General features: G+C 40.4%; 1 protein-coding gene across 1 annotated transcript in view; it reads left to right on the top strand.

The window, feature by feature from the left end:
- LOC127571315 (interleukin-17 receptor C-like) overlaps positions 1-24,768 on the top strand; it is a 43,002-nt gene that overhangs the window by 13,346 nt on the left and 4,888 nt on the right. The window contains exons 2-12 of the mRNA XM_052017588.1: positions 6,963-6,984; positions 7,775-7,912; positions 9,781-9,882; positions 11,736-11,848; positions 14,793-14,901; positions 16,364-16,408; positions 16,700-16,836; positions 17,855-17,911; positions 19,990-20,047; positions 21,051-21,235; positions 22,741-22,791. Of these exons, the coding sequence (XP_051873548.1) occupies positions 6,963-6,984; positions 7,775-7,912; positions 9,781-9,882; positions 11,736-11,848; positions 14,793-14,901; positions 16,364-16,408; positions 16,700-16,836; positions 17,855-17,911; positions 19,990-20,047; positions 21,051-21,235; positions 22,741-22,791 (1,017 nt within the window). The remainder of the gene's footprint in view (positions 1-6,962; positions 6,985-7,774; positions 7,913-9,780; positions 9,883-11,735; positions 11,849-14,792; positions 14,902-16,363; positions 16,409-16,699; positions 16,837-17,854; positions 17,912-19,989; positions 20,048-21,050; positions 21,236-22,740; positions 22,792-24,768) is intronic.

The raw sequence follows: 24,768 nt of genomic DNA, 5'->3' as shown, positions 1-24,768 counted from the left end.
GCAGCTTGCAATGATTCGCCACGCTCTGGCCCCATTTTGAGGTTGCCCAGTCACTAATTGAGTCATGTTTTCCATTAAATATGCATTGCATCCAGACCATTCTCACAGCAATGTTTCAGTGTTAATCTGTAAGTCAAAGTATACCACTGGATAGACTGGCTTTTCCACCATTCTCACACTGTGAACCCTTCCTGGTCTCCAAGTGATTGGTTGCCTTCGTAGTAATGTACATTTTTGGTTGCCAGAGCAATGGTTGAGATGGAACTAAATAGAGAATGGAAAATGAACATCAAAGATCTGCAGGTACTGGAAATCTGAAATAGAAGCAGAAAATGCTAGAAATACTCAGCAGGTCAGGCAGCATCTGTGGAAGGAGAAAAGATTTAATATTTCAGGTCGAACTGATGAAGAGTTTTTGACCTGAAATATTAACTCTGTTCCTCTTTCCACAGATTGCTGCCTAACTTACTGGTGCTAGGAACTTCGACATGGTGTGAGTGTATTTGGTTGAAGCATAGACACTGTCCACAGCTTTTGTCATGTGAAACTCAAGATTCCAGAAGCAATGTGATGTAGGAATGTTAGGCCTTTTGGATGTAGTTCCATTTGCCTTGAAATCAGAAGGAATGGTGAGCTGTTTGCTTAAACATCACTTGCACTATTAATATTAGTTTTACAATATTCTCCTAGCAAGGGAGAACTATCCAGTATTGTAGTTGAAAGTTTTGTTGAGCGAGAGTTGTGTGGAACTTTAGAAGGCTCGGAACCATCAATGGGGCATTACACAGATCTGTAGAAAACCAGACGTATTTATTACACTTTAATGTCAACTCATGGATAAGCATTTGCAATTTTCTGATAAATCAACTGTTTCAAAACTCCACTGACCTCTGTCCATTTTTGGTCTGTGCTGAGTTTCTAAAGTGAATTCTTCTAAGAAAGACATTGTCCTCAAAATGGCCTCTCTAAGTATATCTTGGGATAAATGCACTTTTCTTTGGTTCTGCACAAAGCAGATAAGATAAAGGCAATCACAGCAGTTAATGACTAATTAATGAATAAACCAATCCGATTATCCCAGGTGAACAGTGGGAAAATGCACCTTGTCACAAGAAAGCATTAGCACACATTACAGTGATATGAATTGACAGCTAATCTTAATGGGATAGCTTTTAGAACATAGGACAGTACAGCACAGGAACAAGCTCTTCAGCTCACGATGTCTATACTGACCATGATGCCAATTTAAACTAAAACCACCTGCTTGCACGTGGTTTGTATCCCTCCATTCCCTGCCTGTTAGGAGTTTGTATGTTCTCCCTGTGTCTGTGTGGGTTTCCTCTGGGTGCTCCAGTTTCCAAGATGTACAGGTTGGGAAGTTGTGGGCATGCTATGTTGGCGCTGGAAGTGTGGCAACACTTGTGGCTGCCCCCAGAACACTACGCAAAAGATGCATTTCACTGTGTGTGTTGATGTACACGTGACTAATAAAGATATCATATCTGTTCATGTGTCTGTCTAAATGCCTCTTAAATGTTGCTATTGTAACAGCTTCCATCACCTCCCCGGGAGTGTACTCTCTGTGTACAAAAAAAAATTGCCTCTCAAATCTCCTTTAAATTTTCCCTCTCACCTTAAATGTATGCCCTACAGTATTTGACCCTTGGAAAAAGACCCTATCTACCTTTATCTATGCCTGTCATAATTTTGTATACTGTCAAGTTTCCCCTCAGCTTCCGATGCTCCAGAGAAAACAATACAAGTTTATCCAACCTCTCCATATGGTTAATACTCTCTAATCCAGGCAACATTCTGCTGAACCTGTTCTGCACCCTATCCAAATGTTCCACATCCTTCCTGTAATGCAGCAACCAAGCTCTGCGGAGATTTACCAGCAAATATTTGGATATGTACATTCATTAAGTTAATGTGAAGCTGCTCTGTTTAGTATTCTAAGTTTGCAAAAATGAGTCTTTATCTCAAAGTATTTTTAGTGTATCATTGAATGATGATTTTGATGTACCACACAGTTACAGATTTGTGTATGAAGAGTATGGAGCACATGAAAGTCATATGAAAGTAGTAGAAGGAGCACACAACATCCCATCAACCCACCCACTTCATTAAGCTCCACATACCCCACCCAAGGCATAGTCTGTGGGTCCTGCATCGGACTCTTCAGCTACCTCAGAATCCACAGGACTGGTGTGGAATCACAACTTCCTCAACCCTGAAGGAGTGCTGAAGTGGAAGGCTTCCTGCATAAAATGTCACCTGTCATTGACCTTCCTATTTGCATACTTTGCCGATTATGTTCCTGGTTGATCAGAATCAGCAGCCAGTCCAAGTATGACCATTTAAATAATTTGTATTCAAGTAAAACATAAAATAGTACAACACGGGACAGGCCATTCGGCCCACAATGTTGTGCCGATCTTGATGCCGATTTATCCCAAATGTCCTCTTCCTGTGAACCATCCATTCCCTTCATATTCATGTGTCTATCTAAAATCCATTTAAACTCCACCAAACAGCCTGCTTTCACTACTACCCCTGGTAATGTATTCCAGGCACCTACCACTCTCTGCATAAAGAAACTTGCCCCTCACATGGCCTTTAAACTCCAACCACCCCCCCCCCCCCCAACCTTAAAAGCATATCCTCTGGTGTTTGGCATTTCTACTTGAGGTAGACAGTCAAAATCTTTTCCCCAATCTATGCCTCTCATTTTAAAAACCTTTATCAGGTCTTCTCTCAGCCTCTGACACCCTAGGGAGAACAACCCAAGTTTGTCCAACCTTTCCTTATAGCTCATACCCTCTAATCTAGGCAGCATTCTAGTGAACCTCTTCTGCACCTTCCCCACAGTCTCAACATCCTTCCTATAAGGGGCAACCAGAACTGCACAGTAATTGATGCAAGTTAGAAATGACAGAAGTCCCACCACTGGCTCCTGAGAGAGAAACATCTCTACTGTCACTTGTCATGAGATTAAAGCATTTGGCTACACATCTCAGGTGCTCTTTACAAAATTACACATCATAAGTAGTCATAGCTCAACCATCGAGTTGTACAATGTTGGTAACATAAGTATGAAGAACATTTAAGTTTTGATCGTGTAAACTTCACTTTAATATGCTGGTATTATATTCCCTTGTGCAATATTTTTGGCACTCACTTATGTATGTACATGTGAGAGTCTACCTAAAACACCATAGATGATGGTGGTATAAGAGTCTTTGTGCATGGCGATTAGAAACTATACTTCCAAACATGGTGTACAGGAATCATACCCCACATTTTTACGCTGCTATAAACCCCTCTCCCCACATCTACAACACTTCTCTGTACATCATACTATTGCCATTTTATCGCAAGTTCCCTGGCTGGAAGTCCCCAAATTCCTCCCACTTCTCTCTGCTTGACAGCACCTCTCCATTTCCTATCAATCCTAATTGGCAAGCTCCTTGTGTTTTTTTTTACCTTTACCAGCTTCCTGTTCACTTTCCCTCTCAGAAAGCCTCCCCAGATGTACTCCATTTTCACCCCCACAATAGGAAGCACAGAGGGGTATTGGACAGCAGGAGTTTAAGAGAATCTTGGGGTCTGTACCCTAAATATGAGGGAGCACTTAATACATGAAGTGACTCAAGGCTTTTGTCAACAAGCATGAGCAATTCCTTTGTTGTTGCTCTGCGGTATTTTGCTGGGAAGAAAATGTGACAAATTAACCTTTGCACTGACTGTTTTGTTTGCCTACCTTGTGACGTAAGTTGTCAGGGCTGTCAATGCACCTTAAAGAGAACACAAAACAACAGAGCAGTAGACAAGGAGTTAACTTCATGACCTCTATCTTGCATGATTTAAGTAAAAGGTCCTACTTTCAGATACAACACAAAAACCAAACTCCTCTATGTACAAAGCTTAGTGAGAAATGTATGAAGAAGGAAGGTTGTGCTTGTATAATAGTTCCTCATGCCTTTTATTATAAATTAATAAGGTAGAGAAGCTACTCTACAGCCCATGAGTTCAATTAATTCAATATTTACTGCAAACCACTTGATTCTTTGACATCTGTGGCAAACAAAGTTTGTTTTTAATTACACAGCTGATTTCCTTGGATAATTTTGGCAGAGAATCATCATGAAGGAAAGAGGGAAGATGATTTTTAAAAAAGTTTCACAATATTTATTAATATTGACAGATTCATACTGAAAGTTCCTATCTACTCCCAGGACTCAAATTTAGAACAAAATAGAATGAATCTGCAAGCAAACAACCAGAAACTGTGATTTCCAACTTAGTAAAATAATGCCACGATGCCAATCTTTTTTTTAAACTTTTAGATGTTCATAACCTTTAAATATGCAAACATGCCAATAATATTCTGCATAGATTTTAACATCACATAATATATCTTGTTTTCTGGTGTATGAAGTTCCACCAATATTTAAAATAAATGTCCTTTCTAGGCTTAAAAGTAAACAGATATTACCTAGTCTTTCTTTTGTATCATAAGTTGGTACAGTATTCTTGTGACCACAGTGACATTCCATTAGCTTGCTACAGGCTCATCAATGGCTAGATAATGCTCTGATTACAGTGGACTGGGTTATGATATTCCAACTATTACCATTTTAGAGCTGAGAAATAGACTCTCTCCCCTTCTGGTGTTGAAACACATTGGAGGGATGGATGGGAGAGACTAGGTGGTGGAGGCAGAAACTTCCCAACGTTTAAATATCTAGGCGAGCATTTGAATCACCAATACATAGAAGGTTATGGGCCATGTGTTGGTAAATGGGAAGGGGTTATTTCTGTGTTGTATGACTCTATGACTTTCTGACTCTAACCATTGTATGACCAGAGACTGAACTTGTGTGCTAACTGCAGGCTGCTACTCACATAGTGATTGTCAAGTTCCGTGGAAAGAGTGACTAAAGATATGCCTTGATGGATTAATTCTTCACTGTTCTTCTCCATCGAGTGGGATGTGGGATTACAGCTTGGCACTTAGAAATCTGGTGGTGTTGGGTGACGGTGTGGGTAATGAGCTCAATGACAACAGACTAAAGTTTGGTGACAACTGATTGTGAACTGCAACACTGTGGGACTGAGTGACTAGACTAAGGAGATTGACAGTATAGGGATGGGAGCTCCGAGGCTGCATATAGATGACTCATGGGTCATATAAATGCAGACTGAGAAGGCTGATTGCAGTGTAATAAGAGTAGCTAGCCTGAAAGTGATGCTTGGAGTGACCAAACTTAAAGGAACAACCAGAGAAGAAAAAATCATTTTTTGACAAAACAGAGGAACAGCTGCTGATGCAAAAGCATTAATGATTTCATTTCTTGTAAACATTCTTGCACCATCCTTAAGAGAAGGAACTGTGTGACGCAACAGATTCTGATTAGCAGGAATAGGAGGAGCGGAGGCTGCCTGGAATGCAAAGAATGGAACCCAGCTCAACCAGAATAAACCTCAACTTGATTTCTTGTTTGCCAACTGTTAGGTGGTCTGCACAGAAAATCGCATTGTGCTTATTCAACTATTAGTATTCTAGCATTGAAACATTACTGCAATGATTTGGGGTTTCTTTTTCTCCATTTATCCTAATAACAGTTTACATACTGCATTTATTAATGAATTCTGATCAGTCACTCATCTTAAAATGTTGGCACTGTTAAAATGCTTACCAGGAAAAACATCTTCAATATTTACTTTGTCCTTTGAAAAATTAGTCTTTGCTAAAATCATTTAATAATTCTTGAAAAAGCCAATAGGTAATAAAGAGTATGATTCACTTATTCTCTAAAGAGATACACTACATTACCTCCTGGAAGTAAAATAGTGCTTAGAATTTTTACTGCTATTTCATTACTAACCTTTCAAAGGTGCAGGTATGCTTTCTTATAGTCACACTTATTACAGGAGCTAACTAGCTGGACTGATCACTTCAGACATTCCTAATGTGACTTGAACAATCCAAGCTTATAGATACAACCCCAGCAGTTATTGATTTAACTAACACTTGTGCAATCTCAAGTGTAGGCCTTTAGGGAAAGAGCCCATGTAAAACGTATTTGAGTGTAGGTATGTCTTATACAGGTATGAGTATGTGCAGACACGTAGTACGTGAACACAGGTAATGCTGCGACCTATTCAAGGGAGGATCCCTGTTGTCAGCTTGCTCTTCTGCCATCAAGTGACACTGATAACAAACTTTCTTGAATTGAAATTATGGAGGTGAAAGCCCTTTTATTCTTCTCACAGTGACTCAGTCCCTGTTCCTAGATGCTTGCTCAATGTATAGTCACTACCTGATTTCATCCTGAACTGAGCTTCAATTCCCAAGTTCCATCCAATAGGACAGTTGTGTTAACACATTCTCCACATCACCCTTATCTTACCCACCAGGTGTAAAAAAAAATAAAAGCCAAACTTCTTATTCTGCATTAAATCCCATTCAGGGGTAACCCCATCCTTTCATATTTTCATTTGCTATTGCAATAAATTCTAATCTGAATCTTAGTGAAGCCTTCTTTACCTCATCCCACCCAACTCGCCCTAACTTTACAACCTCCTCCAGTCCTTTGCCTCCTGTGTGAAATCTCTATACACCCTGTTCCAGAACTTCAAAGACAGAAGGTTAACTCTCTCTTCCTAAACAGCAGCATTACTACATAGAAACTCCTTTATATAACTGCTTTAGCTCTTCCTCCTCGACTGTTACCTGCACTGTAAATCACTGTACATTTGTTAACACATTAAAGGAAATAAAAATAATTTTTCAGTAACCAATTAAAGTTCGAAAGGAATCATTTTCTAACTTATTAAATATTGTGACTTGTAAGAAAATTATGCACTAGAATTTCTAATGTTTGCTTGGGGATGGGGGATGGAATAAAATAATGTAATGATTATAATAACTTTTGAATTTTTTTTCTCCTCTCTTGAAGGCTCTCTCATGTGAAGCAATGGGTAAGTATTATCCTTTCAATAAAATTTTATTTGTTACAAAGAGAACTGCTGTGGTACTTTTGATATACCACTAATCTAGCTGTGAATTACATGTTGTTTTCATATTTCACTTTATTTGTCAGCAAAACACATTTAAAATTTTTCAGTGGTGGTAAAAATGAGTTTGAGGAGGCTCACATTGTGTGCTGAGGGCTCAGAGTACATTTCTTGGGGAATTTAACAATTGTCCCCTCTCCTCCTGATGTGACTACCTCAGTTGGGTCTATTGAGTAACTGGGCAGTGGAGTGAAATTAATCTTAAGGAGTGGAAAGTTGCGAGGATCCCAGGATCTGCCCAAAGATAGAAAAAGATCTATGCTTTCCTTATCTCAGGGCATCATATAGTCATAGGGCTACATAGACAGGCACAAATCTCTCCAGTCTCCCCCATGCTCCTAAGTCTGCTCCCCACCCCATCCTAGTACCAGTCCAACGCGCATATGTATCAGGACCTGGGGATTGTCCTAGAACAGGAACTTGAATGCACTACAGTCGTCAGCCATATATTCTCCAATTGAACATAGCCACCAGCAGAAAATACAACAAAACATTTCTACCTGTCAGTACTGTGACCTATTAGCAGAGTGAGGCAATGAATGTTTTTATAGAATGTAATGCTATGATTTAGTGGTTTCAGTTTGGTCCTGCCTCACCATTATTTCATCTTTATCTTATGACCCTTGTACTTACTTATTTATTTGCATGACATACAATTACTACGATGTCCTGTTTTGTAATTTCTGTCCAACAGACTGTGGTTCCTCAAATATCAACGAAGACCTGCCACAACTGCTTCCAACTAACTTAACGAGCTCCACTATACTCTACTGTGAGCAGAACATGTCTTGCTTCCCATGCATACGTGTCCAATTAACAGCATCATTAGCAGGTAAAACTTGAAAGTTCAAGGGTTCAAAACTTTCCAAAATTTCAGAATCTATGACTGCAAATAATTACAGGAAAATTAAAACTGCTGAAAAATTTTCTAATATTAGAGAACATTCAAGGGGGTATTTTTAGAAAACTTGGCACTTGATATATTTTAGAAATTTGTCCTTTGGTGCTTTCCCCAAGTAGTGCATATCTGCCAGAGGCTGAGTATTGTTTTCTGCTTCCAAAATTCAGCTCCTTTGCAGTCAGTTTTGGAAGCAGAATATAATGCAGCCAGTACCAAATATAGATTTTTAACACGAGCAACTGAAGATGAATTTCATTGTATTCACTTGTTGATTCAATACGTATTTAATTATATTTCGATGTTGGCCACAGTTTAAGCATTGATTAAAATTCCGGTCACCACATTATAAGAAAGAAGTGATTGCAGAGGAAATTAATCAGTAGGTTGCTGTGAGAAAAGGGTTAAGGAGTTGCTTTCTTTGGAATAATCTGAGGTGGAGACTTAATTGAGGTGTTTAAAATTCCGAGAGGCCTAGATAACATAAGTAGGAAAGACCTACCTCTCTCAGCTAATATATCAAAAACCCTAGATTTAAAGTGACCAATGGAAGAATGTTCCTCATTTTCCGTCTTGGAACCTTGCAGCCTTGCGGCGGGAACATTGAAATCCCCACACCCCCCACCCAACCATGCCTCTTCTTCCCTTTCCTAGTCTATCTCTCTCTCTTTCTTTTCTACCCTTTTTTCCTCCTTACCTTTGACCCATCCCCCAGTGGATCTGCTCTCCCCTCCTCCCCCGCACCTGCCTATCGCTACCTCTTACCTGCATCTGCCTATCACCACCTTGTGCCCACCCTGCCTCCCCTCTTTTGTCCACCTCTCACTGCTCTTCTTTTCCCCTCCTACAGTATATATTGGGCTTCCCCTTTCCCTATCTTCAGTCCTGAAGAAGGGTCCTGACCTGAAACGTTGACCACCTGCTTTTCTCCATGGATGCTGCCTGACCTGCTGAGTTCCTCCGGCATCATAGTATTTTTCATCCTTTAATAACTGACACAAACCTGATGGGCCAAATGGCCTCTTATGTGTCATATATTTTCTTATACTATATCAGGCTAATTTCTGATTCCATTTGGGCTTTTGTCTAAAGGCACCTTGTTTACTTTGCAGCAGTTTCCAGTGCAAAACCAATTTCCTGGTCAGTGTGGCCCAGGCTAGGTTGATATGGCAACTTAAGTTCTCCAATTAGTGATTGGCGCAAATTGTGTGCACAGGATAAATTGGACCTCTTTGATTCTAGTTTTACAGCCAAAAAATAGGTGTGACTACAACCTATTTTCCCCCCCCCTTTGTTTCTACCTAGCTGTGCAGAAAGTCTAGCAGAAGTAGGATCAGCCTGGCTATGCAGGGGCTTTCTGGTCTTGCTGATCAAAGCCCACTTTGGGGTTTGAGCACATAACTCGTGCTTTCGAATGATCGCAGTGGACAGCTGAAGAACTGGGTAAAAGATCCTCTTTTAAGTTTGTGGTCAATCAGCCTGGCTAACTTTCACCACTCAACAGAATTTCCAAGTCTTGCAGGATTATAGGGAGAAGATGAGGGAATGGGACTGACTGGATTGTTCTACAGCAAGCTAGCATGGACTTAATGGGCCAAGAAGCAAGCTTCTTATGTGGCGTAATGATTCTGTGGTTCTAGTATACAATTTAACAGGTCATTCATAACAAGTGCAATGTTCATTTACCTGAGTAGCTCGAAAGTAATTAATTGGCAGTGAAGGGCTTTCCCCAAAGACAAGGTTTATTTCTTTAAAAGTACTATAAAGATGGAATAAATTGTAACTGTGACCATTTTGACCAGCATCAGAGATTAGCAGGAGTCTGGGTGGAAATGGAAGTGGATCCGAAAACAGCAAAGACCTTGACACAGACAAAGGAAGTAGAGATGAAGACAATAATGAAGGTAATGATGAAAAATATCCATACACATAAATAAGTGGTGAACACACTACAATGATCAGAAGCCCTGATTTGTATGAACTGTTGTGATCTGGCCACCTCGTTGGAGTTCATCCAACATTAAATTTATTCAAATTCTAATACTATTAGTATATTTTGTTTTCTAATTCTGGAAATAACACCTTTCCACACAGGCATGTGCTCCAACCCAAGGGTCAGGAAAAGTGACAAGTGTTCAATTTACCTGAATAAAAAAAAATGGCAAAAGCAGAATTCAGTTGGATTAGGAATGGGTTTGTTGGAATGATGCTATCTGGATGTTAAAGTACTGAAGTGTAGAAATAGTTGTCTCTCCAATGGTATTTTAAACTAGTGATGTGTAGTGGGCCTACCCATGCAAAGTTTTACTGTGCACAAGGCCAAAGCTAACCACACGGGAAGAATATATAGCAGCCTAGCAACTGTTTATCAATTGGTCACACCTTAGCAAGGCACTCTTTACCGCAGCCATTGTAATGCACTGTGTCTGTACCCCATGTAATAAACAGGTGGGTGGGACACACACAAAGCTTTAAACAGGATTTTTTAAATTTATTTCAAAATATAATTCACTGATAAAAAATTTAAAGTACATCAAAAACACAACTTTCAAGTCATGTTTTCATTTTGTCTTGTTATTCCCATGATTTAACACTGGTATATCATCAGTTATCATTCATATACAGCCCTTGAGAAAATAGTTCATAGACTTTTCACACAGACTTCAACTAGTTAGTGTGCAGTGGCAGAAAGGTCCTAAACTGTGACCCTCCACCATCAAACACTGCAGTGGCTGCACCCAGCTTCTGTGCATTCACAGCACATAATTTGGACCTTTGAGCATGCTAGTTTGCAGCACTCGGTTGTGAACACCTTGCTCTGGAAGACGAGTGAGTTCTGGATACATCAGAGGGCGTCTTTCACTGCATTGATGGTTTCCCAGCAGCAGTGGATAAGGTGGATGGTCAGTCTTTTTCCCAGGGTAGTGGAGTCTAAAACAAGAGGACATGTATTTAAGGTAAGAGGGGCCTGAGGGGGATCTTTTTCACACAGAGAATGGTGGGTATATATAACGTGCTGCCAGAGGAAGCTTAGAAATGGGTGCAATTACAATGTTTCAAAGACATTTGGACAGGTACATGGATATAAAAGACTTAGAGGGGTATGGCCCAAACGCGGACACATGGAACTAGCTTGAATAGACATCTTGGTCAGCATGGACAAGTTGGGCCAAATGGCCTGTTTCCATGCTGTATAACTCAATGACTTCATGATATTTGTCTCAGTGCACCTCCCTGGCAACAGCCTGTACAGCACAGAGTCCTGTGTTACGCAGCTCTTTGGGATGAATTTTGACAAATACCTCTTCATCTCTCCCCTAAAAGACCTGGCAAAGGAGATGGGTAATGGATGCATTTTCAGTACACCTGTCATGAGGGCAGCACGCAATAGGTCCAGTATTTCAATCATGCAAGTAAAGTCTGACGGGATCTGCAAGATCTTGGGTGTTTGTCTGAAAGCTTTGTTGATGAAGCATTCTGCCAAATGATTTTGACAGTCTGCCTGGGAAACCACCCCACTGGATTTACTGTTTCCTTTGACCTGATGACATTTCATGCAGACCGCTATCTAATTGATTTGTGAACAAAATTTTTATTCTGGATAGAGTGTTCCATGAGGAAAAGATGCTGCTGAATGTTCCAACTAAACTGAGGCAACGTGACCAGATCCATCATTTGCACCACCAGTTAAACAAGGTTGCCCCGTTAATGTGTAGGGGAATTTTGGAAACAAAAGAAATCTTTCTTTCTCTTGCAGTCAGTGGGTGGATATACATTTCCACGTATCAGCCTGAAGGTGGGATAAACTCATGTGCACAGCTGAAGATTCACTTCGCTGGCTATAACACATTGTCAAGATCCACACCAATGGTAAGTTCAATAAGTGGAACTGGAACTCCTGGAAATTTGACCAAATGCAAACTTATCGAAAAGGCAAGCAACCAAATTCAGTGCAGTGTTCCTTCACTGTGATATTACTTAGATTCTTCGTTGGCTTTGAAAATCTATAAAAACGACCATGCATCAAGAAATCAACAACACTTTGTTTCACTCAAGACCTCTTGTTCTAAATTTTATAAACATGAGGAATTTTTAAAATCATTTTCTTAGTCAGGATTTGGAATGCACTGTCTGGTAGGGTGGTAGTTGCAGATTCAATAGCAACCTTCAGAAGTGAAATGGTTAAATACTGAAGGAGAAATGAAAACTGTAGCAATGTAGAGAATGTAGAACGAACTGGATTGTTCTTTGAAGGAGTCAGTGCAGATCAACAGATTGAAAGAACAGCTCAGAACTGGAGACTCTTATGTACTGGAAGCAAATTCTGCTCTTAAAATTGTGAATCTTAGGATGGACTGAGGTTTGGATTTCTCTATTGGTGCTAGTTCTGAGGTCTGCACAAGTCTGTCAGATGGAGACTTGTGTCGTAACAAGCAGTAAGAGCACAGTAAAGTGGGCAGTGCTGGAATGAAAGCATCCTCAATGCCAGAGGTGAGATACACATATAGCAGAAGACAACATGTTGAAGGAACTCAGTGGATTGAACAGCTTCTGCAGGAGGAAAGATATTGTCAACGTTTCAGGTCGAAACCCTGCATCAGGACTGAGAGTGCAGAGGTGAGGTGGCTGGTATAAAGACAAGAAGGGGCATGATGAGCACTGGATTCAGCACTGGATTCAGCACTGGTAGCCCTTTGTGTTCCTGCTTATCTCCCTCTAGCAGCTGTCTCCTATCATCGCACTCTCCTCCCCACACCTCGCTCCATCTTTTTCTCTCTCTCTGTCTGCCTCCGTCTATCATTCACCTGCCACAGTCTTCCAACTCCACCCCCGCTCCCCTCCCTTACCTGGCACTACCTGCCTGTCATCTTACACCCCTCCTCAGTCCACCAATTGCCTCAGACTCCTTACTTGCCACCCCCTCTTCTCCTCTCTAAGCTGTCCATCTCGCCTCTCCACTCTCAGTCTCGATGCAGGGTTTCAGCCCAAAACGTCGACAGTTCGTTTCCTCCCACAGATGCTGCCCAACCTGCTGAGCGTCCCCCAGCACGTCGTTTGTTGCTCCAGATCCTAGCATCCGCGGTCTCTTGTGTCTCCGAGATACACATGGACATTGATCCCAAAGTATGGAACAGCACTGCCTAGCTTTTGGATCAGTAAAAAATCATGGACCCCAAGTGGGAACACGGAGTGCTTGAATTTTATTTCTCAGGTTCCCTTCTGGATTGACGGGATTGGTTGGTGGTTGGGGATGGAAGTGCACAGCCCAGGACCATGGTATGCGTATTAGTTTATTATTGTCACTTGTACTGGGGTACGGTGAAAAACTTGTCTTGCATACCGATTGTACAGGTCAATTCATTACACAGTGCAGTTACATTGAGTTAGTACAGAGTGCATTAAGGTAGTACAGGTAAAAACGATAACAGTACAGAGTCGCAGGCAGGCATGGTAGTGTAGAGGGCAGGCATGGTAGTGTAGCAGTTAGCATAACGCTTTACAGTGCCAGTTACCCGGGTTCAATTCCGGCCACTGTCTGTAAGGAGTTTGTACGTTCTCCCCGTGTCTGTGTGGGTTTCCTCTGGGTGCTCCGGTTTCCTCCCACATTCCAGAGACGTATGGGTTAGGAAGTTGTGGGCATGCTATGTTGGCACTGGAAGTGTGGCAACACTTGCGGGCTACCCCTCAGAACACTACGCAAAAAGGTGCATTTCACTGTGTTTCGATGTACATGTGACTAATAAAGATACTCTATTTTATCTTATCTACAGAGGAAGTGCAGTGCAGGTAGACAATAAGGTGCAAGGTCACAACAAGGTAGATCATGAGGTCAGAGTCCATCTTATCATTTAAGGGAACTGTTCAATAGTCTTATCACAGTGAGATAGAAGCCATCCTTGAGCCTGGTGTTATGTGCCTTCAGGCTTCTGTATCTTCTACCTGATGGAAGAGGAGAAAAGGGAATACCATGGTATAGGTAGAAGAAGTTTAGTGGTGGTGGTGAGGGAAGGCTGGGGGAGAGGAAGGGCAGACTCTGGAGGGGTGAGAATGTTTGGACAGGGCAGTTCCCTAGTGATAGGATTATTATCTTGAGCCTGGATTAATGAACCCTGACCCACAAAATGTTCTTTTAAAAACACCTGCTTGAAAGATCCAGCATTTCCCACCTTCTGTTTTCCTGTCAGATTTCTCCAGGGCTAGAAACTCCAGCTCAATGCAGTAAAAGAGCAGAAAAGTTGTTTAAAAATTAGGCAGACTGCCTTCTTAAGCGGCTTCAGTGATTGAACCATTTCCTAAGAGCTGGTTGGTCAGCTGCTTATTGACCTGTCTCCATTAAGAGATCAGTGGGCAAATTAGATGTGGGTTTGGTCTGTGTGGTTTTAGCGTTTTAAGTTTCCCAGTCTATCCAAACCTTGTCGGGTTTAAGTGAGTCCATGTGGTTTCAGAAAAAAACTTAAAAAGGGAGCAGAAATCTATGATACACTGACTTTGCTTGTAAACTGAAAGAAGCTGTGTTGAAAGGGAGACCATGTCTCATTCATCTGCCAAACGAATGATTATTGGGAAATAGAACATAAATTGGTTCCAAATTAAAATGGCAACGTGGGAAGCAAATCTCGGCAATGTGCAAGGCTTACAAGGGAAAGGGAGTGACACTACCTCTTTTGTGAACAAAACCATGAAGAAAATAGTCTTCTGGTTAAAGGAGGTTGAGTAAGGATAGTACAAGGTCTTAACTCAGGTAAGAGAGCCCTTACAGTTGTCATGGGCTCCACCGGCTGAATTACAATATTGGCTTTATTTTTCTCACTAGGCTACTGTGGAGTTGAGTTGCTTTCAGGCAGCCATGAGCAGTGAGGTTCGAATAAAGGCTTCCACAAAACCTGAAAACGAGATCTTACAGCACACCCATAAAATGGAAGGTGAGTCCAATGACAGAAGGCAGTATTATTATTACTATTATTATTCCTTCCAAAGGTGTGAGCCACTAATGAGAAAGTGGGATAACACACACATAATGCTGGAGGAACTCAGCAGGTCAGGCAGCATCTATGGAGGGAAATAAACAGTCGACGTTTCGGGGCGAGACCCTTCATCAGGACTGGGGCTCGTTATGAAGTGAAAGGGAGACAGGAGGGATGAGCCTGCTACCTACCCATTTTCATGGCCACGCCTGACTTGAGTTTTATTAGTAAGCAGCTTGCTAATTAAGGGGTGGCAGGGTTTCTTATGGCTACTCCATAAGGTTCAGCAGGTCAAGGAAGGAATGGTAAGGAAGCACTGCCAAGGGCCAAGCATTTGGCTGGGGAGAGAAGGGGTGGATTGTTCTGCTTGTTCATGGGATGATTCTCCTGATCTTTGGAATGGAGAAGGCTGAGGGGAAACTTAATTGAGGTGGAGAAAGTCTGAGGGGTCTGGACGGAGGAAATAAGAAGGAACTGTTTCCCTCAGCAGACCTGCCTAAAGCTAGGAGGCACAGATTTAAAGAAAGTGGTAAGATGATTAGGGGGAGATGAGGGAAAACATCTTCACACAGAGTGTGGTAGGAAGGGTGGTAAAGGGGGAAACCCTTGCCAGATTTGAACAGAACTTGGATGTGTACTTGAAGAATCAAGACTGCAGTGTTACATATTCAGTGCTGGAAGGTGGGATTAGGTTGTGTTGCTTTTTCCAGGCTGATGTAACTTTCTATGTTCTAAATTTTCCATGATTCTATGAATCAGTGACCTCTCAAAAGTGGTTTAAAACCTTTTTTTCTCACCATTTTTTAAGTGTTCTGGTAAAACTGCCTTTAAGGACTGCTGAGGATCCAAACTTCATTTAAATCAGATGTATGGAGCATTGCACAGCAGACACTCCACTAGTGATACTTCAAACTCACATTAGAATACAACAACATCAGAGGATCTTTAATGAGACTCCTACTGCTTCCACCAGATACCTGGGCTATCATTTTGAGGTACCACCAAAAAGGGCAGTATTCAGGCTGTACACAGGAAACAGGCACTAAATCATCACTATTTTGCCATGCTGGGAATGCATGTTGTTTCAGTAAGATGAAAAAACATCTGAAGTATTGGCTGATAATTCAAAAGAGAATGGTGTGAAGTAGAACCCAAAGCCTTTCAAATCCTGAGTTTCCATTAAGAAGCTCCTCACGTGCACTGGTAGTCCGCCACTTAGCAAATGTCTGGCTAATGTGAAATATAGTTTGAAGAGAGCTGTAAATGAAAATAGGACATGGTGGAAATACTTATGGTAGAAATAATCTATTAACACCTGTGGAGAGAGAAAGAGTTCACTTAACAGTTCTCCCTCTGTTGCTTCAAGACTGTACGAAATATATAAAAATTCCTAATGATTCTGTTGTGTTTCTTTTTACAGATTGTACCTTGAAAGATTTTCTGGAAAACGTTGAATGGTGCAAAGGTGAGGGAACACAGAGTTGCCAGTGATGTGAATGTGATAAAGGAAATTGCATTGGAAATTAGAATTTAATTTTGTAAATGATAACATCATTTCCAAAGTTGTACAGAACATTCAGAGAAAGCGAACAAAAAAATCTACAGTGTAAAGAATAATATACTCGTACATGATCTTTTCTGGGAACTGCACATGGCTGTAACAACAATAACTTCATATCTATTATAGCTTTAACATAGTGATAATAGCGCAAATGGGATTTTCTCATATCAAACTTCTTATTTTTTTGCATGACAGTCCCAAAAATAAATCTCACATTGGAAAAAGAACTACAAATGGCTGTCTTTAACATACCACAGAATTATTACACAATGTTCAAGTATGAAGTGATGCCATCCTTTGAGAGCAAAAACCCGCTGGATTTTGATAAATTGGTAAGTAGCATTTGAAATTATTGTGGGTCTGTAGATCTGTAATGTTTGTAAATTCCTCTAACTGCAAAACTTTCATCAAATTTCATGCCATTCTTGTCTAGAATCAATAGAATGCCTTCCCGTACTCCATGAAACTGAGTACTTCCTCACACTGGTAGTAAATAAAAAAAAAAATTGATGGTGAAACAAGAGACGAGGTTTGCTCCTGATTTCACTGTTCAAAGTGTACCTTCCTGCCAGTTGTTTAGTCCCTTCCCAAATTAACCTTGGGACCGTCATTATGACAATCCAGAAATCAGTAGACCAAGGTGCTTCATAGCTCCTCAGATGTTGCTCAGTATCCCCTGAGCTAATTCATCCATTCTGCTTTGTAAGTTTGAAACGGGGGTTGCCTGAATTACAGATAAGATGATCAGCTTTGAATTTTAGAGATTTCAAGCTGGATTCTGAAGGTCTCCCCTGCATTTTAGTTAAGTCATCTCACATTGGCATCCAAGGCCTGCTATTATTAGCTTCTATTGGGTAATTTTGTTTCTTTTTCAAAGCAACCTGAGATTCAACTTAACTGTATTAGTAAATTATCATCAACCCTGACCTACAATCAGTCTGTAATACAGAAAGCCAAAATTCAAATTATTGGCCTACCCCTACATTCAAACCAGGGAATTTAGTTAGTTAGGTAGTCCACTAGGGAAAACGCCTTGTGACAAGAATTTTACACCCTTGGGGAAGCAGATTTGAGTGAGTTTGGTGTTTATGATTTGGTGACCTTATGAGTTGTAAACATGTATTTGAAAAGTGATTGCTACAGAACTTCATTGATGTGAAATTAATTTTGGGCACTCCCACAAAAGTGGATAGCGAATCAGCTGTAATATTTCAAAAGAAAATCAGGTGGATTGTAAATCTGATAATCAAGGAATCGTTACTTTTTTAGTTAGTTGCTCTTTACAGATGGCAAAATGTTTTTTTTGATATAATTAAATTAAGTAATTTTCCTTTCTTCCTGTTTGGCTAGAAAATGACCAATGTGTATCGCAACTTCTCAGACATTGTCCCGTGTTTGTGTATAGAGGTATGTGTCTATCATATGGATCTACTTAAATGTTTAAGACATGCATTACTAAAGGAGATTGCTGAAGGTTGTCAACATCATTGGCCAGACCTGTTTTTATTGCCCGTTCCTAATTGTCCTCGAGAATGTGGTGGTGAGCCACCTTCTGGAACTGAAGCAGTCCTTTTGGTGAAAGTACTCCTACAATGATTTTAGGTAGGGAGTTTCAAGCAATCAGCAACAATAAACAAAAGATATTTATGTCGGGACAGTGTGTGACTTGGAGGGGAACCTGCATACGTTCTTGTGTGTCTGCTGCCCTTGTCCTTGGTGTTAATGGTTGCGGATTTGGGAAGGTACTGTCAGAGTAGCCTAGGTGAGTAAATGCAGTGTGTTTTATAGATAGTGCACACTGTAGCTATGATGCATCAGTGGTGGAAGGAAGGAATACTTAGGGTAGTGTACAAGGTGCCAATCAAGTGGGTTGCTTTGTCCTGGATGGTGTTGAGGTTCTTAAATGTTCTTGGAGCTGCACTCATCTGGAGAAGTGGAGAGTATTCCATTATACTCCCGACTTGTGTTGTAGACGGTGGAAAGACTGGGATGTAAGGTGGTGAGTCACTCACCATGAGATACCCAACTCTCCAAATATGGCCGGTCTATTTGAGTTTCCAGTGAATGTTGACATCCAGTATGTTGCTGCTGGGGGACTGGGCAATGGTAATGCCATTGAATGTCAAGGGCAGGTGCTAGACTTTCTCTTATTGGCATGAATGTTACTTGCCTATGCCTGAATGTTGTCTACTGCATCATTTGTGAGGAGTTGTGAATGGAATTGAACCTTATGCAATCATCAGCGATTATCCCCTCTTCTGATCCTCCGATGGAAGGAGGTTTCTGAATACCATTCATGAATAGTCCTTCCCCTGGAGTTTTGCAGACTCAAAGTACCTCTCTCCTCAGTGAAGATTTAAATAAATTGTCCTTAAGACAAACAGAACCCACTGTGGCTATGTGATTGTATAAGTAATTATGAGTTCACTTCATACTTAAGACTTGTGAGATTGTGTCCTTTGCATCATTTGGTAAATTGCTGTTATATCCAAGGAATGATAGAGGAAATAAGGGAGTGAAATCTCGTTCAGTGCTATAGGATATTGGACTGTTGACAATGTGCCTTGCATTACCTTGGGAATCCCTTTAAGGCCGTTGTATTCCTTTCTGACCTCTGCAGTAGTTGTTGGTTTTAATGACTGCTTCTGCATTTCCTCACTAAATAGTTTCAGCCATCTTGTAAAGTGGGTTTGCCTTGAAGTGTCTGAGAGTCTCCCTGAACATAGCCAGCTGCACCTCTTCAAGTTTATCTGAGAATCGGCAAGCTGTTTGTGCTGTGCTCACCACCACCTTCTCCCCTCCGTCCAATGAAGGCCCTGCTTCTTCTTGTAAATGTTCTATCCACAACTTGGTCATATCCTCCTTTAACCAGCTGTCAGGTTACAGGCAGCAGCAGTCTTTCTCAAATTAGTAATAATTTAATGATGTTGCTAATAATCCAATAAGGGTGTTATTGTTCCAAACCTGCCCTCAATAGCTAACCAGAATGAGGGTAGGAAACTAGTCTGATGATGCAAGGAGAATTCGCTTCTCAGTGTTTTACATCGTAGGGAAACGTTAGGTCATGAGCCAGTGATATTTTTGTAAAAAGTGATATGTCAATATACACCTGATAACCATTATTAACAATGTGTATTTTCAGAAGGTTGCTGCATTTTAGGCTGATATTTTCACCATGTTAGAATGATCCCATGTGCAAAAGATTGAAATTGTGTGTTTACATGCATTGATATAAATCAACATTTTTTTTCCCAAGAGAGAAGTGTTGCAAGAGTTGTAAGAAGTTTACCAACTGGCTGCTTACTTCCTTTGTTATATTGCTTCAGTTGCAGCTTTATTGTACTGTATTAATTTGGGATGGAAAAAGTATTGTATTGCAAATAATTGAAGTCCCAGTTCCTCCTTAAAGTGAGCCATACGCTGTTTGTATGTGACAACTGTGATTCATTATCAAATTTGCTAACACGTTCCCCTTGGTTTAACAGTTGTGGTCTGCAACAATAGAAGATGCCAGAAGACGTAAAGAGTGCCCCTTTTCAGAGAGTGAGTTTGAGTCCTTTTGTCTTTTTATGTCTTTTAGGTCCTTGCACCACTCTATATTCATTATAAAGATCTATTTTTCCAACATTGTTGCTCCTATTGTGATTTGCCTTTATATAAATAAGCTAAAGTATCGATTAAGTGAAACAGAAGGAAGGGTGTTCGTAATTTTTCGGAAACTAGAAAGCATTAATTCCAATTAACAACCCTAATTCACTGATTTGTCCTTCACTGAGCAACATAGAATGTGATGACTGAAACAGCCCAATGTCATCATCTCTTTAAAAGTAAGATTAATAGATTCATTACTGGGGGCCCAAGTGGGGTGGCAATATATTGGTTGCCAATTGTACATCCTTTCCTTTAGAGATAAGGTAAAATCTCTCTGTGTACTAAGTCTCAGTGTGCACCTAGCTAAGGCTGTTGTTACTCCAGCTTCCAGTATTCTAGAGCAAAACCCAAGCATACCCATGAAGGAATTGTGACACAATCAGTGTCAGTTCAACAATGGGCGTCACTAAAAACTAATTCAAGGAAGGCTGGGAATATCACTATTTTCTTGTCAGTCTGGGATTTCAGCTCCACTGTTGATACAGTTGTGTCTATTCAATTTCATCATCAGTCCATATTAATATGGTGAATTATTTGTAAGGGTGGGGAAGCTATTCCTGGTTTCCCAACACATCATCATCTCTCAAGTCAAAATCAAGTTATCTGGACATTGCTGTTTATGGGTGCTTGCTGTTTGTGGAATGACCTCCGTGTATCCCAGGTTAAAACAGAGGCTGCACTTCATTACACATAATTCAATGGTCTGTAAAGAATTTGAGCTGTCATAAGATTGTGAGGGGCACTAAATAAATCTTTAAATGCACTTTTCTTTGTATAAGCACTACCTGTTAATATTTTAGAGTTGTCATCAATATTAAAATAGATTTATTTTTGCTTTAAGTTATTAGATGGATACAATATTTTATCTTGTCTTTTGCTAATTTTGTTCATCTAGTGGAAGAATTTCGAGAAAACATTTGGAGGCTGAGCAGCTTGGCAGTGGAATATAAAGGAAGAGCACTTCAGTGGACACTTTCATCCCCTTGCAATATGTCTGGGGAGATCTTGCTATGTTCCAAGTCAGGAGATGGTGAATCTTGTCAGGAGATCCCTCACTCCAGACAGAAATTTCAAGTTAATGTAAGTCCTTTACTTCATCATTAACCTTCTCATAGGCAGTCCCTCAGGATCGAAGCTGACTTGCTTCCACTCTGGTTTTATGGGTTCTGAGGTGTCTGATGAGGCCAATGTGGGAACTGCAGATAGGGCAGGTGGTGCCTGATGGGGTGAGTCAGTGGGTAGTTTGTGAGGTGGTGCACTCACTTCCTCAGCACTTCAGTGTCCCAATGCATTGACCTATCAGTAACATAGTTATAAGAATGCCCTAAATATCTGTTGACAATATGAAATGGAGCTTATAACTAGCCAATTTTTTCATAGAATGGAAGAAGTTTGGACCATTGAAGTGATTTTTTACAGGGTAAGTTCCTTGTCAGAGTAAAATGAAAATCTGCAAGGTGAATTATCAATACAAGACTCATAAACCATTGTAAAGTATTGATGAAAGGTCCCACACAAAATGTTAATGTACCTTTTCTTTAATGTGATGTGTACTCTTTCAGATTTTCTTTGTGTCCAGTTTCCATGCTTTGTAGTTTAGAATCTTTTTCACACTTGTATGTTGGGCATTTTTCTCCACTCCCTTCCATCCCTTTCAGTCAATTCACCTGAGGAATCTTACTTCATGTTGCAGTATTAACACTGATTTATCCATAGCGGGGCATTGCAGACGTGTTTTTGATTGGATTAGATTTTTTATTCCAGTATTAATTTAATGTCTTTATATATTCAACTTCACAAAGCCAAGGATGGTATTTAGTGCCTTTCCCCCGTTGCCCTGAGATGGTACTTCATGGTCTGTAAACTTTGTCACAGGTTCCTTCCTGAACATGTACCTAAATGGGTTCGTGGTCCACTTCAAGGAGCTGTTGGGTTGTTTGCAATGGGACCACAGTAGCGTATAGGCTGGATTGAATAAAGATGCAGATTCCCTTTCTCCAGAGACAAAAGTGAAGTAGTTACAATGACAATCAAATAGTTTTGTGGTCACTGATTTTTGTTTATTGATACCAGTTGTTCCATTGAAACTGGATTCAAATTTGTCCAAGTACCATTGCAGAGTCAGAACTTGTGTGCTGGGGTCATTAATCCAGATCTGTGAGCTACTACTTAACACATAACCATTGCACTGCTCGGTGGATAGGAAAGGTTGAGAGGGAAATGGGTCAAATGCAAGCAAATGGGAATAGCTTAGATATGCATCTTTGTCAGCACAGGCAGGTTGGGCCAAAGGGTCTGTTTCCATGCTATATGACTCGATGACGATGACTCAAAGTCAAAGTTGAGTTTATTGTCATATGCACAATTACATGCATGCACAGATGCAATTGATGATATTGCAATCTGTGCTGATGGATATACTCTGGTGATCAGTTGTACTGTTATAATTAGTATTGATGTTGGTTTGGATATTTATTGTTAGAATGATTACAAATATTTGCATTAAGCTTGAACAAATTTCAATAGATTTTTAAATGTTTGTCTTGGTCCAAAGATTTACCTCATCCATTTTCTCTTTGATCCAGAAACTGAGTGAATTCAAAAGCGTGGACCCACACCCCTCGCTCTGTGTAAAGGTAAAGTTTCTCTTGCCATCACATAATGAAAGAATTACAAAGAGAGAGAGAGAGATCTCAGTATGTTGCCATTAGTAGACAAGATGCTGATGTGTTTAAATGATTTGTACATGTTGTGATGGAAACGTTTCAAGTGCTGTAAGACAGATGTCCAAAGCCTGTCTGTCCATGTACACTCATTCACAAGTAGTTTGATGGGAGCCTCACTATCAGCCCACTCAGTGTCCTTTCCTGCACCTCCTACTCTGTCTTCTCTTTTCTGTGCTAACGTAAACCTGTGACCTCTCCTGATACTCTGGAAGGACAAAGCAGAATTAAATTGTATTTGCAAAAAACTCTGTGGTGATGTAGCAGTGCAGATGGTAGTGAGGGTGTCTACTGTGGATCAAACCGATGGGAATGTACTAATTGCACTGAAATATTGTTACGAGTTTATCTAGAAGATTGTGGGTCACACTTGCATGGAGATAGCTTGGGGGTCAGTTTCCCATCAGTTGTGGGCTTGTCTTCTCCATTAGACTGAGGTGCTGTTTTCTCCCACCTGTGCAGGTGGTCTCCCTCCAATTCTTTGCAGTCTGCCTAAATGAAGGAGATGAAAGATATTGAGTGATCTTTTCATTATTGTTCTCTCCATTATCAATTTGACCTCCATTGGGTTGTGGTAGGGTTAGACTATTAATGATGCAATGAAGATTGGTGGTATTGGAGAGGGTTGGATGTCTGGTGGGTGTGGAGTAAATCTGTTTATGATTAACATTGTGTGAGCATGAAAAATGAGTATTTCTATTTCTGTAGCACAAGCCATGACGCGTATACCAAGGTTGTAAAATTTTTGCTCCATGCTGTGGGAATTCTTATTCCTGACAAACCATACCCCTGGATGCCTCCACCAGGCTCTTCCAACTACAGCCCTGGTGGATCTCCAAGCTCTTGGCACAAAGAACATTGCTCTGCCTTTGATCTAATGCACCTGGACCCTTTTATATCGGGCTGAGTGAATCTGAGAGCATCCTTTTCTGACGGATGGCCATCATATTTGTTGCTTCTGTCTGACAGTCATGTGGAATGTGCTTTTAAGAGACGATCATCACTATGACTGATGCATTCCAGGCATTACATCAGCACTGAATTGGATAACATCACATTGGGAATTGCCCAGGTCCCATTTTAATGCCTGTTTCTGGGTGTAAACCATTGTTTTTTTTTCAAATGCCTTTTTGGTTAATTTAACAATATTGTTTTGACTTATTTCTTCATTTGTGAGATGGGGACCATCCAGTATTTATTGTCCATCCCTAATTGCAGGAGGCAATAAAAGGTCAATCAAAATGGCGGGTTTGGCGTCGCATATCATCTAGACTGGATGCAGATAGCAGATTTCCTTCCCTGCTATATGAACATTAAGGAATAAGTTAGGCTTTTAAAACAATCTGGCAGTTTCATGGTTAATATTACAGGGACTAGCTTTTCTTATTAAGTTCCAAGTTTAATTAATTATCAGAATTTACATTCCTCAGTTGCTCTGGAGGGATTCAAACTAGTGTCTGAGTTAAATATCCAGACTCAGCCTGTCTGGTATTTTAACCACTACACCACCACACCTCTTTGTGTGGAAAAACCAAAAAAAAAGAGTGAAATCCAATTTCTTGGCATGAGTGTTTACAAGCTGGATGAGGAGAGTTGTTTGATCCACCTTGGCATACTCCAAAGCAGCCCCTTTTGTATAGCAGTGTATAACTTGCTCCAAGATAATGGTTTTTGCCTTCAGTGTATATGAGAATCAATACCTCATTTTCAATAATCTTTCTGTGAAGTAAACAACCCTGACATGTGTGCTAAGTAAACATTTTACTTGTTTAAACCAGTGATCTCATTTCTTTCACCATGTAACTGCAATTTTTTTTGTATTTATTTTCTGTATATTATTAACAGTTTTGTAACTTTGCATTACATCACTTCTTAGATGCGTGTTCAAGA

The sequence above is a fragment of the Pristis pectinata genome, chromosome 6 (assembly GCF_009764475.1).
Source record: "Pristis pectinata isolate sPriPec2 chromosome 6, sPriPec2.1.pri, whole genome shotgun sequence".
Lineage (NCBI taxonomy): Eukaryota > Metazoa > Chordata > Chondrichthyes > Rhinopristiformes > Pristidae > Pristis > Pristis pectinata.
Note: the sequence above shows the minus strand (reverse complement) of the source record. Positions and strands in the feature narration are given on the sequence as shown.